This window comes from Dromaius novaehollandiae, chromosome 5 (genome assembly GCF_036370855.1).
Source record: "Dromaius novaehollandiae isolate bDroNov1 chromosome 5, bDroNov1.hap1, whole genome shotgun sequence".
NCBI classification, from domain to species: domain Eukaryota; kingdom Metazoa; phylum Chordata; class Aves; order Casuariiformes; family Dromaiidae; genus Dromaius; species Dromaius novaehollandiae.
In genome coordinates this window covers 71,663,811-71,676,671 of record NC_088102.1, presented here as the reverse complement: position 1 = coordinate 71,676,671, position 12,861 = coordinate 71,663,811, and the positions used below count along the sequence as shown (strand labels likewise).

General features: G+C 43.2%; 1 protein-coding gene across 1 annotated transcript in view; it reads right to left on the bottom strand.

Annotated features, from left to right (window-relative positions):
• Positions 1-12,861, bottom strand: part of PLCB2 (phospholipase C beta 2) — a 51,234-nt gene that overhangs the window by 26,025 nt on the left and 12,348 nt on the right. Inside the window, exons 5-11 of the mRNA XM_026110711.2 lie at positions 6,015-6,155; positions 5,461-5,540; positions 4,777-4,830; positions 2,102-2,177; positions 1,371-1,471; positions 514-680; positions 152-298 (exon numbers count right to left, since the gene is read on the bottom strand). Coding sequence (XP_025966496.2) covers positions 152-298; positions 514-680; positions 1,371-1,471; positions 2,102-2,177; positions 4,777-4,830; positions 5,461-5,540; positions 6,015-6,155 — 766 coding nt within the window. The remainder of the gene's footprint in view (positions 1-151; positions 299-513; positions 681-1,370; positions 1,472-2,101; positions 2,178-4,776; positions 4,831-5,460; positions 5,541-6,014; positions 6,156-12,861) is intronic.

Sequence of the window (12,861 nt, the reverse complement as noted above, 5' to 3'; positions counted from 1 at the left end):
AATTGTCACACCCCTCAGGGTGTACTACTGCCCTCAGTACTTCAAATTTCAGAGCAGATACATCTGCTAATCGATTGAGAGGATCATTCATGCATTCTTTGTGATGGCACATACGCACGTGATCTGAGGCAGGCTACAGAACTGCCCATACCTGTTAAGTACGTGTTGTGTGATGAGTTGATGAAGTAGTGTGAGAGCGGCTGGGTCATGTCCTGGTACAGCACTAATTTGTCCAGTGCTATCACATTGTTCTCAGGGCCACAGAGGAACCAGACCATCCCCTCCGGAGACAACTGCCCTGCATGGAAAATAAAGCTGTTAATGGCAATGAAACAAAATGGTTCTGGCACCTCCTTGCCATTGCATGGCAACACAGGGGCTTGTGAGAATTAGGCTGGCTGCTCCCCTGGGTAAGTCAGGGTACCAGACAGTGTGAGATCCTCTGCTATTTTCCTGCCACCTCCACAGCAGGACATGACAGAAAACTGGACCTATGTGCTGAGTAAGACTCACCTCTCTGGATGTTAATCCCACTGGGCTCATACTTCTCTATCAGGCTCTGCACCTGCTCAGGTTTGGCTGGTGGGAAAAGGATGTCATTGAGGCGAGAGTCTCGCTGCTTCTTGTTGATAAACTTTGCCAAGTGCTCTTTGGTCATGTAGGGCTTAGCTTTTAAATGGCTATGGGAAGAGAATTACAGAGGAGCAGGGGTAAGGCCTGAGTATTACCCAGGAAAACTTCACAATGGAGAGATTTGTCCTTCCTCTGGTTACCAATGGGCACCTACTTCTCTGGGCCCACAAATTCCTGTATTTCTTCCTGTAAACAATGCTTCCCACTGTGACCTTCCTTCTGTCTCTATATTCTTCTTCCTAATTAATTCAAGACTGTTAACAGGTTGTGCTGAGGGCATATTTTGGGCCTCTGATTGGAACTCTGAAAGGGCCTGAATTTCGGAACACACTGAATTGTTTGCCCTGTGAAATCAAGTCCACTTAAGGAGTCCCAGATTTAGCTGTTTGGAAAAAAAAAAAATCGCTGGTTACTTGTGAGGATCTATTATTCTCACCCTTTACAAGGCCTTATTTGGCTGTGGCCACAAGCCCTGTCTCATTAGAATTATCTAGCATTGACCTGGAATCAGCACTTCTGAAGGTGACAGCTGAGAACTCCTGCAGCCCAGTGAGGCCTCATACTTTCTGTTCAGACTGCCAGTGAAGGTGTTAAGCCATCGTTTTGTGACCTGAGTATCTACCCTTCTAGAAAGGCTTAAGACCAGCCACACAGCACAACAATCCCTCCCCCCTCCTTTTTGCCAATCTTTTGTCTCAAGAAATTAAGTCCTTCACTGTGGACTAAGGGAAACTTACTGTGAGGTAAATATCTCATCGATCTCAGGCCGGGGACACAGATTCATAAGGAAAGTTTTATACACAGTTTCAGGGAAGTCCTCTGGGTTGATAGCATCATTCTGAAAATGAAACAGAGACATGCCAGTATCACAAACCTATTACTGCCTTCACTTCTCTGTTTATGCTAAACACCCACAGTCCAGCACTTACAGCACTTGTTTGTGACAATTTAAATGAGCAACTGTAGCATCTGGCAAGCTGTTGAGAAAAGAGCAGATGGAGTGGAGAAGCACTGTAATGGCCTATTTCAGAATGGACAGTAAAGCAAACTGTCCCTTGGTGCCTCTTGTGTGGTTGTAAAAGCTAGAGCATGATGCACTGATAGGAGTGTCAGAGGCTTGGACTGTACTCAGAAGGTTGGTAGCAGTGCCAAGATTAACCTTCAGATCTGTTGCTTCAAAGAGCAGACAGTGGAACAGGTAAAGCAGGTGGAGGGGAATGTACTGCTTCTTGTGCCATGTAGCACCAGTGGTAATAGAACTACAAGCGTTATTGCAATACGAACAGTAAGACTTGATCTCAGCATGCCTGCAGCTAAGGCAAGGCATAGAATGACAAGGGCAGGGCTTCACAGCAATTTACAGTGTTTGGGCTGCTGCTGTTTTCAGAGCCAAGGGCATCATGGTCAGAGTAGGCAAAAAGATTTTCTCAAACTAGTAAGACCTTTGGCTACCTAGTAAGACCCTTACCTTGCCCTTTGGAAGATGACAAGCACTTAATGCTGCTTCCACCCTCTTCCTATCTGCAGGGAACATCTGAAAAATACTGACCAGAGAGAGGAAAAAAAAAATCATAACCACAGTGTAACTGGAGTGAAGTCAGAACATCTGGATTCGGTGGCTGGGAGAAGCAGCCAGAGTGCAAAACATACAGAGAGGTGCTTCAGTATGTACAATGAAGGGAAAGGTCAAGAAGACTGTAAAAATAAACCAGAGAAGGAAGACAGTGTTTCTCCAAGGGAGTACCTGATGTACCACATCCTATAAAGTGATATTTCTACAGTAGATTTTTTGACTGCTGTCTTAATACAGAAGCTCTGTATTTCTGCTATGGACTCCGCAGGAGCTCTGACACTAAACTGGATCACTTTATCCTCAAAATCATTGTTGACTGTCCTTCCCCTACCCCTCTTGGAGGTGCCCTCTTTGGTGTCATGCCACAAATTCTCAGGGAAACTTCTTCCCACAAGACACTATCTCATGCAGTAGCAGGCATTTGAGTACAAATTTACTCCTAACTAGACACGATTTAAAAAAAAAAAAAAAAAAAAGGCAAACAAATTTCATGTAAATTTGCTGCTGTGGATGAAGACAAAATTTTATGTCCTGGAAACCAAAGGCTTTTCATAAATTCAAGGAACAAATCCATCACACACACAAAGAAGCTGCTGTATTACATGACAGAAGCACAAAAGGGTGCTGCTGCAGAAACCAAAGCTCACCTCCAATTTAGAAAGCTGGGTACTGGTCTGCAGGGCAGAATTCATTGTGTCAAGCCTTCAGCTTAAAGCAGGCTCTTTGCCATTTTATGTAATATTAACAGTAACTGAACTCTCCCTACTTTCAGAAGCTCCCAGCCAACAATGAGGATACATTCAGATGTCAATTCTATTAAGCTCCTGGTATCTCAGGTGCTCACAGCCAAAGAAGGGGAACAAGAAGTGCCAAATGTGGTGACAGGAGGAAAAGTGTTCAGTGGGAGCTGCAGCAGACTTATGCAAACTCATCATATATCAGTTCCCAAGCAACCCTTTGCAAGGCAAAAATTACAGCATCCTTGCTATGCTTCAAAGGGATGTAAATGTCTAAAGACAAAGGCAGGTGCTTAGTGGAATTTCCAAAATTATTCAGACACGGAGTTTTGAAAGCCCACTGAACACTTACCTGCACCTGGAGATGCCAAATACTTTTACAAACTTTGCTCTTAATCTGGACTATTTAGTGGTCTAATGCTTTAGATAGTAAAGCACTTTTAACTACCCTGCAAGAGAGAAAGGCCAGGGCATTTAGGAAAGAGAGAGCCTGCAGAGATTATTTTAAGCTTGTTTTGGAAAAAATAAGATCTTTTCTCTCTGCAGTAATGTTGCCTTGCTTGCATTTTAAAGATCAATTTAAAGAACTCTTCCCTAGTGTGTTATTCATTAAAGACCTATACATTTTTAAAAACCCTTTGACAAATACACTGGTTTCTGACTGAATGAAATTCTGCTGGTTAGTGGTTTAGAAAACAAACAACAACAACAAATGTTTATTGTTAAATAATGATCAACCACCCTGTAACAGATTTAGCCAGCATAGACTCGGTCTAGAATCATTAGGCAATATAACATAAAGTAGGTAGTGCATTTATTACAGGTGATTAGCACTTGCTTCTTCTGATGCTGTAAGGCAGCATAAAGCTAGGTGCAGAATGTTTAAAAACCTTCCAGTGAATACCTAAGAATGCACTAACTGCAGGTCCTTATTCTTAATATAGAGGATAATTTATGCATCAAAAAGGGAATTCAACACTGCAGTGCAGTCTTTTGTCACTGTATGAGTTGAATAAACATGGAGGAGCCATAAGACCAGTCATGGAGTGATTTTAGCAGGGAAGACACTGAGTGGCACAAAATCAATTCTAGACTCATGCCACACAATGCAGTGGGAGAGAATTAATAGGTTGGCCTTTGCTTCAACAAAGCGGCCCTGGCTGATTCTCACAGCAGCCCCACCTTGATGCACAAAGCCAGTCTTGGGAGCAGTGGAGTACAGACCTCCACTCTTTTGACCCTGAATCAGAATTAGCATCAGCCCAGAGTTCTGTCCTCAAATGCAGAGTAAATGCTGAAGGTTGGTGGAATCATATCAGCATAGAATTGCTGTAGTGGTCATACATGGGAAAAGGAGACAAGAGAAAGCAAAGGACTGCTAGCTCAGGCTAGCTGGGAAGCCAAGCAAACAACTCTCCTCTAGAAATGGATCACATTCAAAGTTTCTTACGTTAAAGCTAAAATGAGTCCTACACCTCATCCACCCTTTAACTTGGGTTAGCAAAACAAATTCCTGACCAGAATATTACCAGAGTTATTTTTGTTGATCATTACTTGGCAACAGCCAGGAAGTGAAATCTGTGGTTGTTCAAAACAACTTCTTGCTGCAGATGAAGATGAGTCTCAAAAGGTCTTCCAAATTATGTCCCAAGCCCCTCCCTTTTCGGGGGTCCACAGATGCAGCAGGAGTTCTCTCATGACCTGAATCCAGAGGCTTTGCCTCTCTGGTGCAGCAGAAGCAGGCAGCTGAAGCCACCAGGCTACAATCCTATCACCAGATACACTGTCTTTAGTCTGACTGAACAGGCAATAAATACAAATATCCGTACTTACTTCCTGACAGGAATTTTCCCTTCTGCATTAAGCTGCATCTTCAACTTTACCAGGCTGTGAAAAGAGCCAAGAGGAAGGATGAAAATTCACTTGTATAACCTTTCCAGTTGCACCAGTAAGGAGAAAGAAAGAAAATACAATTGGGAAAAGAACCCAAGAGTTAACTGATAATCAGAGTCCTAGCACACTACAGATCGTGAGCTTTGCCCTCAGACAAAACCTGTTCCCATTTCCTGGGAGAGACAAGCAAATGGTAAGAGCTTAGATATCAAAGTAAGAGATTCCTCTGAAACATTTGATATAGATATGAAATAATGGTACCCACTATTTAGTGTTCCTCAGTGATCACAGGTTGCCAACCAAACAGTATTACAGAGACAAGAAAAAGAGGCAGCACTTTTTGGAGGTTAGTGTAGTGACTGTGGAGGGGACATATCTGAGGCTGTGAATCTGTCTCATACCAAGTGGATTTTCAAAAGGCTCAAGTACTTTGGTGCCAGTCAGCTGCCATGTGACACATGGCCCAGCTACCAACCCTCTACCTCTGCCTTGGAGCTCCTGAGTTGACACAGGACTTGTTTTGGAGGCTGCCAAAGGACTTGGATGCTGAAAAGCCTTTTATTTCTGGTGCAGAGAGGGTAGTACATGAATGTTTTAACAGAACATTTGTCAGAAACCACTTACATTTTCTCTAAGAAGGTGTATCGAGAAGCATTGTATGTGAGGGGATTCCGAACAATGGCCATAATATCCTCAGCCCAGCTCTGGGAACAAACAAACACACAAGGTAGAGGCAGTTGGGCATTAGGGAACTGCACCAATCAATACACAGCATCAAACACCGAAATGGCATGGACCTGGCCTGGCAACAGTGCCGGGCTACGAATCTCAGTGACTGCTCCTACTCCCTGGGCCTGGCTATATCACCTTCCTACCGCCTATATACACTAGCAGCTGGAACTTTTCCACCTACTCCTCCCTGCTGGCTGTTTATCCATAGAAAGCACAGGAAGGACAAAAATGACACACTAAACTTCTTCCACTGGTCCTGCATGTATAGAAGTTTCTAGAACTACAGAGGTACCATGCCTTACTGGAACACAATCCTGTGTTTATAACCTTGTCAGTAACACTGACAGGGTTCAGGTTCCCTGTTTTCCTCTCTCCTTTCCTGCTCTCCCTTGAATGCTCCAACCCATAGTGTTTCCCAGTGCCTCCTTCCCCTCGGGTCTAGATACCTTGCCAACATTCTCCTTGTAGGACACAAAGTTATGGAAAGTGAGATCCACCATGTCAGGGCCAGACACAACAGTCAGAGTCTTAAGCAGGAAGGTGCTGTGTGGGTAATCCAAGTTAAAAACCTCTCGGAGCTTCTGGCACTGCAAAAGAAAAAACAAATGGAGATGAAGGGAGAATGACGCTAACTGCTAACCTGAAAAAACAGGACCTAATCCAAACCTTGACCCAAATTCACACCGAGCCTCTCTGAGGCTTGCAAAATTGTTAATGTTATCTTCCTTGTCTTTCATTATTCATCGTTTTTATTCTGGAGTCTGCATTACCTGGATCTTACAAGGAACAGAATATTGTGATTAATACCACTGCACAAATGCACTATTTTGGCCTGATGAAGTACATACTGGAGACTGCTCTTAAAATTCCATGCGAGACTTCAGCCTGAACTTGCAGACAGGCTGATGAGTATCTGGTCTACTCAAACTAGATGTGCATACCAGGTTATTACAGACAGCTATTTGTCAAAACACTGATAAGGTCTTTTAGATTAGCACTATACTTTATGCTACAACCTCCCTGCACCACAAGGAAGATGTTGTTTGGGATCCTGGGAGGTCTACCAGGTGTAGACCTGGTTATTGGAGAGGTGGGCTCTCTCTCCCTTCAAGTGCTGCTAGTTTTCAATTCATAGAGTTGTTTTTTTTCCATAGCAATTGCAGTATCCTACAGTGATGGTTCACCAGAGATTTGTTTTGTTAAGTATAGGGCTTATCCGATTAGTCATACTTGAGTTTCATCGCTGTATGAAAGTATTTATAGAATCCCTTTAAATTATTTAGCATTCTCTGTGTTCCTATGTAAGATATCACTAAGCCAAGGTATGCTGGAGTTATACTAACAGTCACTGTTTCTAATGAAAGGATAAAATTCCCATGTCCTAGAATAAAGCAGGACAATTAGTTATCTAAAGCGCAGGAGAAATCCATATCAAAGCAAACAGGGAGGCCATCAAAGTGCTTGCTCCTTCAGAAACTAAGGGCAAAATTCAGACTCAGGCGTTGTCAGCACAGCACATCAGACTCAAGTTTAACTGAATGTGAGCTCTCAGCTGCACAAATGTAGTCAGTTAGATGCACGACTGAGTTACTGTAATTCAACAAGTTAAAACATTAGTGATACCCTAACACATTAATAATACCACACATTAACCTCAACAAAAGGTTTTAGCTAAACGACTTTACCCCTTTGTTTGTCATAAACTTAAAGCACATACAAAATTAGTGCCCACTGTTCAGCTTGTGTTTAGTGACTTCTTAAGCTGCTATTAATTGCATGATGTCTGAGTTTTTGCAAGTTGAGGAAAGTGAACTCCCACATCTTAGACTTTCATGGACCTTTAACTTGCCCTAAAACTGATTAAAAAAAACCCATGCGCAACTGTTTGTTTTCATCCCACAGTGACTCAAATCCAAGCAATTCCTTTTCTGCTCTTCACATTTGGACTGTAATAGCTGAAATTTCAAAACACCTTGGCTTCAGGCATTCTCATGGGCTTGTACAGTGTCACACAAAGAACTGCATATATATTTTATAAGGCATTATGCAGGCTTTTTTCATTGTACTTTTCCAAATTTCCAGAACACTTGCAATTTTGACACATATGTGGCAAACAGGCATCTTTAGGAAAAACAGAATGGTCTGGATTATAACTCAAGATCATCTGACTACTGTATCCTGCTTCATAAAAGCAACTCCTCTCAGGGGCAACTCTGAAAGCTGTATAATCCAAGAGTAATCGGTAATTGGAAGGAAAGAAGGGAGAAGTCAGTCAGATAGAAGGAAAAAACACCCAGAAGATTTGCCTATTTTCTAATAGGGAATTTTTAGAATGGCACATTTTTGCATTGTGAGCAGTTTGCCTTTGCAGAAGCGAACAGCACCCACGTATCCACACCTCCTTCCCACACTTATAGCAACCTCTTCATGGAGATTAACTTCTCATTATAAGTGGCAATGCATTAGGATTTTAGTTTCAAGCTTAACTTCATCTCGCAAATCTGCTGGCATTTGTTCAGCTTCCTTACCTCTAGCATTGTAAATCATATGAAGCTAAGACAATAGAGAACTTGTGGTTTATGCTGAACTCATTTCCTGTATTTGTTACAAGCTAACTCCTCCCATCTCTTCCTTCTCTGTAATCCGGTGTCGCTTGGCCCTCCAGCAGACATCTGTGTTCATGGTATGTCCCTAGCAGGCTGAAAGCTGTATCGGAGCTTCTGCCTTTCTAGCTGTGCTCTGCCAGACAAACTTGACACATGCAGTGTTTCGCAAGGCCTTGATATCTGATCACCTTCTTAAAACAAGAAGTGCACAGTTAGCCTTAGCTAACTGTGCAGCTTTTTATACTTCAGGTACTTTAAAAGCATTAACTTACAATGCCTCATAACACCGCTGTAAAGTTCTTAGCCTAATTTTATGAGAAGCAAACTTCATAGAGAGAGTAAAGGAGAAGAAAGGACGATATTGTCAGGGATCTAAATTGGGTCATATTTTCCCAGGAACTGATTTCCTGCCCGGCCTTAAGCAAGTCAGTCAACTACTTTGTGCTGCCTATTTTACATGGGGATTATCTCCCCCACAGGATAAATGCTGTGATGCTCGCCTAACACTTACTGAGGATGGTGACAGAGGACTAGGGACATGTCGCTTGTCCAAGGGCACAGAACGTGATGCCAAGTTTGGCCCCTTTGGAACCCGTACTCCTTCAACCCTTTGTGCTGCAGCTTCACTACATAACGACATAGTGCCACATTGCAGCAGGCCATAAAGGAAAAATAGGAATTGCTGCATGAAAAGCAGGACAATCTTATTACCCATGCAAATCAGAGCAAGGGAAACATGCTTAGCAAATCCACTCAAAAAAGCACAACCTCAAAACAACCCACCAGTGGAGTAGCTGAACTACAGATTCAGCTTTTATTTCATTTCCCACCCTCCTGATTTCCCTAAAACCCTCATCTGTATAAACCAGATTCATAATCCAGAGAAAAGCAAATTCGCATGCAAATATAAACAAAGGATGAGTCCTAATGCAAGAGACAGAGAGACCAGTCTTTTCTCCACTTGAAAGAGGATGCAATCAAGTGATAGCCAGGTTCTGCTGCAGTTGCATGCGTTCACTACCCTATAGTGCTTTTATATCTTCATGAAAATAATTACATGATGCAGGGCTTGTGATACTAGAGGACTGGACTTGACAACCTGAGCAGTCTCTTTCAACCCTACATTCTTGATCATGACATGCAACAGCACAGCAGAACAGTGGTACCGAACCTGTGAAAAAACTAAGCACAAGAGTAGGTTTATTATCAAAGCTGTAAGAACGGGAGTGAGAGAAGACACTAGCAAAGAGCAAATATGTCCAAGCCTCTCTGGTTGCTGTTTTCTGTCGGGGGGGGGGGGGGGGGCGGGGGGATGTTTCTGTGGGCTGAAAGACTTTTGGAAAAGAAAGGTTTTGTTTGGTTACTAGAAGGGAAAGGGAGCACCAAGATTATTCAAATGTCTTTGGCCCTGCAGGTAATGCTCATGTTCTTACTAGTAGAACTGTCCCACCAGGGGATTCAGCAACGAGACCCATTGCTGAGAGCTCACTAATGCCCAAGGCGGGGAAGGCTCTCCTGCTCTCACGTTTGCACTGTGAGGGCCAGCCTGTGTCTGCTCTAAACAGCTCAGAGATGAGGAAGAAGAAAATGAAATGAAATGCTCTCAGCTCCTACTGCCTTCTTATCTAAAGGAACCGGAAAATGCAGTGGCACACAGGTTCACAATGGCACAAAATAACCTTCAGCATTCTGGAATCAAGCAGGAACAGACTGCAAGGGAGAGATCCAGACTGTACATCCTCAGTAACTTCTGTCCTCACAGTCTAAGAGCTCACGCTGCAGGAGATGGAGTAGGCAGCAAAATGGCCCAGCATGGCAAAAAGCCATTTCATCAGATGTGACTGTTTCCTTGCTTGGCCTCTGCTCCACTATTTTACAAATCAGTTTGCAAGCCACAGGCATCTGCTTGCTTTTCTCTTGCATCCACACATGTCAGCGTGTCTCCCTACAGCTTCTTGTGATCACTCTCTCATTTTGAGACCTGAATATCTGAAGCTGCTTAGTCCCGCCCTGGGAACTGTGCTCACACCTATTGCTGAATCTACCGTGTAACACTGAGATGACGCTCGACCTCCAGAGCTGCCGCTTTCCCTTTGCGATGCAGCAGAACGACTGGGAGTCCACAATTAGATTATAATCCATAGCTCAGCCCTCTGCTCACCTTTGACTTTAATGTGAAAGCTCACTGCATCAATAGTTCTCAAGCACTACACGTTCATACGTTACCTACTCAAAATACCATGTGTGAAATACCTAGGTACGAATTTCTCCCCTGTACACGTTCAGTCCAGAGTCTGCATCTCTGGGTTCAATAATGACAAAATGTGCATGGAGGATGAAACTATTTCATAATAATGAGGGCTAGCCAGAAAATATAACTTCTATTTTTATGAAAAATTATACTTGTTTTGAAGCCAATGCCTGCCGAAATGTCTAAATAAAACCTAAGAGGAATACAATAGCCCAGCAGTCTGACCTACAAGATGACATATTTTGGTCCATAACTAATTCTTACATCCTGTGCCAATGTTCTGGGGTCTTACTGCATTATAAGGAGACAAAGTGGAGCAGCCGTTATTGTTCCTTGTTATTCAAATGAAAACACAGAGTTGCATTGTAAATAACATCTTGATCTGCTTTGGCATGCTGCTGAACTACATTTAATGGCTTTTTATCTTGTCTCATTTATGTTCAAAGTCCCTGCTAATTCTTATCTTTATTACTCTTGAACATGAGCCAAAGTTCATTCTGCCCTGTCTCTCAAAAAAATTCCCATCAAGAAAAAAAAGCTGCAGAACATTCTGAGTAGCTCTCAAAGAAAATAAAACAAGTGGGTGAGAAGGGGAAACCTGCACATGCACAGAAGAGGTCATGGGAGGACTCCAGCAATCTGCGTTCATGAGTATGGGCTAATATACCAGCAGATGGGGGCTCAGGAGGGAGGGCAGGAACAAAGCGGAGACTCTTTGCTGGAAGAGAACAAGGCTCTCTCGCATCTTCAGGCGAGTTCAGTTCCAGGAACCATTTCCCTCTGGGACAAGTAGCAAAGTGGCCCTTCTCACTTGGAGGTGGCTCCTATTGCTGCCAGCTTTTAGCTACTTAGTCTCTTACTCTCTTCTTCCTTGCCAGGCTTTTATCCAATGGGTACTACTGGCTGACCACATCTACTCTCCAAGCACTACACACAGTCAGGAAGGAGGTGCCACCAGTCCCTGTCTCCCAGCTTGCAAGGACAATGCAGTGGCCTGTACTGGTGAGGGAGTGCATACCACAGCAGCTCCTTTCAGAAGTGGTTTTCTGCATGGGGACTTCAGCATCACTCTTTTCGCTGTGCCCAAAGAGGTTACAAACAAAAATCCTAGTCCTCTTCCTTACCATTAGCAGTGGGAGAGTGCTAATGTACTTCGAGAAAGCAGGTAACTCCCAACATCCACATTACAAACACCCATTAGCAGAGAGACTCACTTCATCTCCATTACTGTGAAAAGCTCAGTGCATGTTTGGCTGTCACAGAGCCCAAATCACAGCCAGAAAGGGCACAGAGCCTCGAAGAGCAAAGCAATAGCACAGATTTCCTCAGTAAAGCACTCGCCTTCCTTGTAAACTCCTTCAGTCACAATCCAGTATGAAAAAGGAACCACCAGTCTTGCCACATGAAGGTTGTGGATTTACTATGACTGCTGTCACTTACAAGGGAGAGGAGGGGAAAAGGATGTCTGATCTGTTATCGATACTAACGCAAGCTCTTCTGACAGCTGTGATCTTGCTCTCCTTGTCTTAAATATCATTCATGAGCCCTTTCTCTCTACTTCTGGTCAATGAAACAAGTAACTATTAAATTTCAGCAGTTACATCCCACAACCATTCCAAGTCATTTTCTAATACAGGAGACCAGCACTCTTTTTTGCTCTTCTTCCCTTCATCTTTAATAGATCCTTCTGTGTTTGCTTTGTCGCACCAGCTTTTCACATTTATACCTTCCTGCAATTATGCAGCAGGCCTGGCTGCCATATCTGGACAGTGTGGTGATTAATGTTAAGAACTTCTCTCTGCTTTCTGCATTCTTTGCTCCCAAATTCTGTTCTCAGGAAGGCCAACTGAATACACAACTGATGTCTTTAAACAAGCTCTGCAGAAGCATTCAGGATAATACAGCCATATGTAAACAGGAAGCTTCCAGGACTGGATGGCACATTTCTCCCACTATTTTGTTTCAACACACATTTTAATGCCCACCCAAGACCCTCCATCATCCTATAAGATAAAGATGGAGAAGTAGCCAGCCTAGTGCATGTTACTGCATGTTGTCATAGAAATGCCAGAAAATCTCCTGAAATAAAAAGCAGACTGTTACGTTAAATGAGCCTAAGTGACATGCACAATTCAAAGCACTTGGGATTTTCACAGCAGAGGTTGTCATGACATGCATTACACGTTGAAAACACTTAATAAATCACCTAATGCTTTGACCTTTGTTTCTTTGATTGTAAAAACCGAACTGTTGCACTTCCTAGGACTGCCTCTGCCCTATTACAATGGCTAGAATGCGACAGCTATACCAGGGCAGCCAAAGATTCATCTAGATGTCTGGGGGAGAGTAAATCAACAGGGCAAATGTAAGGATACTTCCCTGACACACTTTTGCAGCTTCCGGCAATTTACAGTTCAGCAACTTCCTAAACCAGAG